The sequence below is a fragment of the Neopelma chrysocephalum genome, unplaced genomic scaffold (assembly GCF_003984885.1).
Source record: "Neopelma chrysocephalum unplaced genomic scaffold, ASM398488v2 Primary Assembly neopelma1_26, whole genome shotgun sequence".
NCBI classification, from domain to species: domain Eukaryota; kingdom Metazoa; phylum Chordata; class Aves; order Passeriformes; family Pipridae; genus Neopelma; species Neopelma chrysocephalum.
Window position 1 is genome coordinate 22,782,907 of NW_020897695.1, and position 6,028 is coordinate 22,788,934.

General features: G+C 41.7%; 1 protein-coding gene across 12 annotated transcripts in view; it reads left to right on the plus strand.

Moving 5' to 3' along the window:
* Window positions 1-4,326: 4,326 nt before the first annotated feature.
* The window catches only part of GOLGA4 (golgin A4), a 72,043-nt gene continuing 70,341 nt past the window's right edge, over window positions 4,327-6,028 (plus strand). For 8 of the 12 annotated variants that reach the window (XM_027675886.1, XM_027675888.1, XM_027675899.1 and 5 more), the window contains exon 1: window positions 4,328-4,524. In XM_027675886.1, the coding sequence (XP_027531687.1) occupies window positions 4,438-4,524 (87 nt within the window). In that variant the 5' untranslated portion in view covers window positions 4,328-4,437. Of the gene's footprint in view, window positions 4,525-6,028 lie in introns of all 12 variants that reach the window. The other 4 variants (XM_027675895.1, XM_027675896.1, XM_027675894.1 and 1 more) reach the window with 3 other exon arrangements.

Here is a 6,028-nt window from a genome sequence, read left to right on the forward strand (position 1 = left end):
TCCCACTGTTGGTATAGTTTTGCATTTGTAATACTGACAGTGACTCTGCAAAGGCATAGTTATAATCTCCTACAACAGTGTCATCTGGTGGTGGTTGTAATTCACAACATTTAAATAAAAAAGTAAAAATAGCAATCAGATCAGTCTAAAAAAATGCTCTGATTATCTATTTATACTAAAGCTTTTAGGGTTCTAATCACAGCACTATAAAGGATTTTGCATGATTTCTTCTCATTCTGTGGGCTGCAGGTACAATGAGTTACCATAATTTTCACTGCACTGTCAGATAACTGCTGTCTTTTGTAATGTTTGTGATCAAAATACTTCCAAACTGAAACTGTTTATCTGTGCATCTATGCATGGTACACTCCCGGACTGCTTTAATATCAACAACAGTATTTTGCATTTTATGAGTAGGAGTAGAAACTGCAAATATTACCAAATGCAACATTCCATAAACTGTCTGTAAAGAACAGTGGTGTGTACGTAAGTTCTGGACAGTAACTTCTAATACATGATCAGTGCTCCCTTCTGCTTAGTTTTTTTTACTCTATTACCAGTTCTTGTTAGTTTCTTTTTAAAGTAACCCCCTCAATGTCAAATATTATCCAGGCAGAATAATAGGAATATTCAACATTGTTTTAACAGTAGGATGATAAGAAAAAAATCAAACATGAAAAACCTCCTTTCCAAAAAATATGAATCAACATTAAAAAGTTATCAGAAATGCTACATATATTATGTTACATTGTTCTATGTCTTTTAATATTTGTGTTGGATGACTGGACTGAAAGAATTAGCTGCTAGCAAATTTATACATCTTTGACAAAGTAATTGATTTTGAATGTGTGGAAAAGAATATTGAAAGACATACTCATAATTCATACCCATAGCTTTTTTTATGACTTCCAGAAAGCTGCAATAACTTAAAGACAGCATTTTAAAAATTAGCTTAGATTGGCTGAAGGCCATATGCTTGAATACTTCAGCCATCAATAGCAACTAAAATAGTTACTGGTTAAGATAGTATCAATACTCCCAGTAACAGAGTTGCTTGTTAGCCGAACTTGAAATAGCGCTTAGTGGTATTAGTTGAGTTTATAGTTAAGCAAATTGCTCACCAAAGACTGTATGTTCCTGAGCACTCTGAAATAACTGGCAACATAAAACTGTTCCGCTCCTGAGTGCCTCTGTCTCCCTTGCGGCACCTCTAGTTCTCCGGGGACTCTGCACAGTAAGTCAGCAGAAATTGCTTGGTTTTTTGTCAGGTTAGTTTTCTGCTGACTGAACGCATAGAAATGACCAAGGGAACAGTCTGACAAGCACTGGAGCTAGCAAAAGGCAAGGAATGGGATGGCAGGGATGTGTGAGCCAGCATTGCTGACACTTAGAGAGAAGTCTAGACTGCTGTGAAAACATAGTCTTTTACATTTACGCTCTATTCCCTTTCCCACGGAAATAGCTTAACTGCTATAGATTTAATTTGGAACAGACCATAACCAGTGCCGTTTGCAGATATACATGCATCTTTCACAACACTATAATATCATATTTTTCTTGTTTAGTCTATGTTAACTGGTGTACTTAAGGAAGATGAAGGGCAAATCTTCACTTTCAACAACTACTTTTAATTTTACAAAGATATCTACTAAGATCAGATCGGCCCTCTAGAAATAAGGTACTATTCAGTTAACTATGGGATTTTGACACTCTGTGTGTGTATGGAAGAATAGTTCCAGACATTTACCACAGGACTTCTGTGGGGTTTAGAGCAAATGCTTTGTATATTGCAATATATTTTAATCAAACTTGCCCAGATGCTAAAATATTTAAAGCCCTTTTGTAAGGCTTATGATAGGGTTTTGCAGAATTATCACATACGTCTTCAGAATTTGGATATTACTAGTTAATGTGGGATACCACTTTGTATTATTGGAGCACTACTAGATACATAGCCACGCATCACAAAATATTGCTGGTTTGTACCAACTCAAAAGCACAGAATTTCACATTGTCCTTGATTCTTTAGATGCCACCAATCTATATATGATTAAATGATACATACAAATATTATTTCACCTCTTTCTAAAACCCAAGTTAGGCACCTCCTGTGAAGAACAGGAGGTGATTAAGTACCTTGGAATTTACACAACAAAAGACCTTGCTGTAGTAAAAAAAAGTTCCCTAGAAAATATCCAACCTCATGATTACCAGGTTAGTATTATTGCAACCCATTAAAAGAGTTTCAATTAATAAATCACCTTACCATTTTCTGTAGCAATTGAGGCATTAGCCTAGAAAAAAATAACATCATAGTTTCTAGTCTTGTACTTGTTCTCTTCCACATAGCCTTTATTCCTGTGAAAACATCTGTACTATGAGAAACACTACTCAGAACATACCATCTCAGGCTTTAAATTTTCTAAGGAAATAATACATAGCTCTCTTTTGTATTGGATACATTTTATGAAAGAATTAACAAAGCTATGCTTTTCAGTTTGGTAGCTGTAGAAGCTAGTGTCCTTTCAGTTATATATCTATCCATCCAACTCACATACTACATTTAGTGACTTAGGTTTAAAATTAGAGTGTAATCTGTAGATGCTGAACAGAAAAAGATAATAGAGCACATAGGTGTGAGAGAATCACGGAATTATTAGGAGACTGAAGATTGTTAAAGGGTTTCCCAAACTGTTCATTAGGCAATGCTCCTCTCACTTGATAACCTCTGAATTATTTAGAAGGAACAGAAGCTACCTGACTGAAGTAGAAAATTTTTTCTTTTTATGGCAGTAGTAAACTTAATTGCCTCATTTCCTCGTGGACTGCTATTCACATGGTTTTGCCTTTTTAGTCCTGCAGATTTTTTCCCATACCTCTGTTTCAAGCTCACCTACAGAAAAGATACCATACAAATCTTCAAGATACTCACCTGGCTATTACAGCTAGTAGGTTCAGACTAGCTTTTTTGGAGGTGTTCGAAATCAACATTTGTTCTCACCAGAAATCAACTGAGTGTGCAAGTCACTGCTGTCATCTGATGTATACACAGTAGTCTTAACAGGAACACACACAAAAAGGATCACTACCAGTTGCAGTTTATCTATAATGAAACAGTCTGCTGAAAATTATTTTTCTGAACATGTTGCAAAAAAAAATTAGGAAAAACAGCAGTTTATATTTGCTGTAGATGTATTTTGGTTATTTTTTTAGTCAGTGTAACAGCAAATGATCCATTTCCTATGCACTTTTTTCTTCTAATTACTTACAGATTTCAGGAGCGTATTTCAGTGAAAACATTTCTGGGCGTTTGTGATTACTGCATGCAGCCTCCTGAGTAGGGCGCTATACAGAAGACCAGCGTGGTCATCATTTCTTGCAAACAGCACCGTGTATTTCTTAACCTTCATACAGAGTCACTGTCAATACAGTGTTTCAAAACAGTCCCATTGCTGGAGAATGAATGCTGGCTACTGCTGACAGCCCTCTGCATCTGCACGGATAGGACTGAACACATATGCATAAATGTCATCCAACAAGGGCTCTAAAACCAGAGGCTTTAACGTAAAGTAGCCAAGAACATTTCCGCCCTACTTTCATAGGGACAGTAGCAAAAACAACAGTGGCATACCCTGCCTTTCCACCCTCAATGGTACTTTAGTTGTAAACAGTATATCTCAGATTTACAAACAGAGGAGTATTCAAAAGGCTTCAGGGTGGCGCGAACGAAAACAACACGACTTTCTTATTAGCAGATAGGCTTTCAGGCAGTTTCAAAAAAGCAGCTGTTGAGCATTTAGTTGGAAGCTTTCACAAGCCCGAGAACCGAGCACCTTGTTGTTACCTTGTTGCCCGATTCTTCGGCTTGTGAAAGCTTGTCCGCGACACTGTCACTACCGGCTCAGAAGGACTCGGTCACAAGAGAGCTTTAAGACCCTCGGCGTCAGCGTTCTGGCGAGGCGGAGGTACGGAGTCACACGGTACGGCGGCGCAGAGACGCCGCGGGGTGGCTGCGGGCGGTTGTTACCGCTCCGTTTTCCCTCCCTCTTGATGGAAACGGTGACTCCTTGCTGCCCGCTCCGTTCCCTGGATGGCACCTCGTCCCGTGCCCACTGGGAGAGAAGCGAGGCGGCGCTGCTCCGCCGCGGTGGCGGCTCCAGTGCGGGCTTGGGGGAGGGGTGGCGCCGGGCATTGCGCTGGGAAGTTTGTACCTCGTCGCGCACCGTGCCGGCCGGGGCGCTCGGCTCCACGTTGGCCGCGCAGGCGCACCTGCCGCGACGTTGCCCTGCCCCGCGGAGCGGGGGCCGAGCGCGGAGCGGCGGCGGCTTCGCAGGCAGGGGCAGGTGGAACTCGGTCCCGCCGCCCCCCGGGCGCCCCTCGCCGCCCCACCGGCTGGCCGGGAAGCCGCATCCTGGTCCTCTTCTCCGTCCCGCCACCATGTTCAAGAAGCTGAAGCAGAAGATCAGCGAGGAGCAGACGCCGCCGCGCGGGGCGGGGGGACGCACGGGCTCCCTCCCGCCGCAGGTACGGCGGGGCGGGGCCGGCGTCACCGGGCCGTGTTGGGGCTTGTGGCGGCCTCTCACCCACCAGGGCAAGGCCGCGCCTCGCCTGGGGAGACCTTGGTGTCCCGTGGGCTCGTCGGACAGCGGGAGGGTCGGGTCATGCCGCGCCGCGCAGGCCCGGCAGGCCTAGGGCTGCGGTCTCCGTCGGCTGGCGGGCGTCGCGCCCCGGTTTGCTCAGCGCTTCGCTGGAACTTTGACATCCAAGTTGGTTGTTATCGATCTGCCTCCTGCCCTGGAAGCCTCTCTAGATGCTTCTGAGACCGTGGTTTGGCCACTCTACAAGGGCAGTCTTGTAGAGGAATGTAAAAATCATTTCTTGCTTGAACATCAAACAGAATGGGAATTCGTCTTTACTATTTAAAGTAATGACGCTTTTGTGTGCACTGAATAATAATCCAACATTGACTTCTCCAGTCATCCTTTTCTCTCAGTGTTTATTCTTTCAGTTCTGTAAGTTGTTTCTGTTTCCGTTCTTTACAGGGCTGGTTTGCTTACCTCAACCTTATTTTTGCTTTTTTTTTCACTGTGGAAGAACTGAGAATGTAGTATAAATCTGAGATCAAGGCATTTATTTATTTGTTTTAATCATAATTTAATCAGCTGTTTTTCTTACATGTACTTTCATGAAATTAACTGTTGGATTCTAGAAACTACCATTTTTAAATTATAATAATGCACATTACATATGACATGAGCGCAGAGTATCTCTATAAGTGATAGTGGCCAGAAAAATGTTGTGATGATTTCATACATGCATTGAAACAGAATAAATTCTCTCTTATCAAATTTTGGGCAGAAGGGCTTCAACAAGTTGTCTTTGTATTGGCAAACTCCATGTTTATAGTGTCTGCCTGTGTGTCATTGCTGGGTTTTAAGTATCCTTTGCATCTTGGAATGTAAAAGAATAAAACTGATATATAAACTCTGTATCCTGTAAATGTTAAGCTATAGGCAGGTAATTTGGTTAATTTGACAAATGGGTGATCAGTTGTCTTGGCTTGATTGAGTGTAATTTGAACCACTGGGAGATCTGACACTGCATAGTCTCAGTATTAGAGCATGGTTTCAAAGCTGCTGACATTCAGCTATGTTGTATTTCTTAAATCGCTCATTTGTCAAATAGAGGTAATATTTTTGAAAATGAGTTTATTATAAAGTTTTATGTAGTTTTTCAGTCTTATTTTAAGGTCTTTCACTGTATGTTCTCTAGTTAGTGAAATTAAGTATGTTTTTGTTAGTTGCAGTTTAGAGTGCTGTCTTGAACTGGCATGTGTGGTGAACTTTCAGTACAGTGCAGCTGCAGAGTTTACTGTTTTCAATAAACAGCAGTTGAATTATGATACCTTGCACACAGTATTGTAATCCACTTAGTTCAGGATACTCCATGCATGTGTTCAAGGGTTGGTACTTGCTGAAAATTGGCCTAGTGAATAAATTTGGGCCTAAGCGTACATGTGCACTCAACA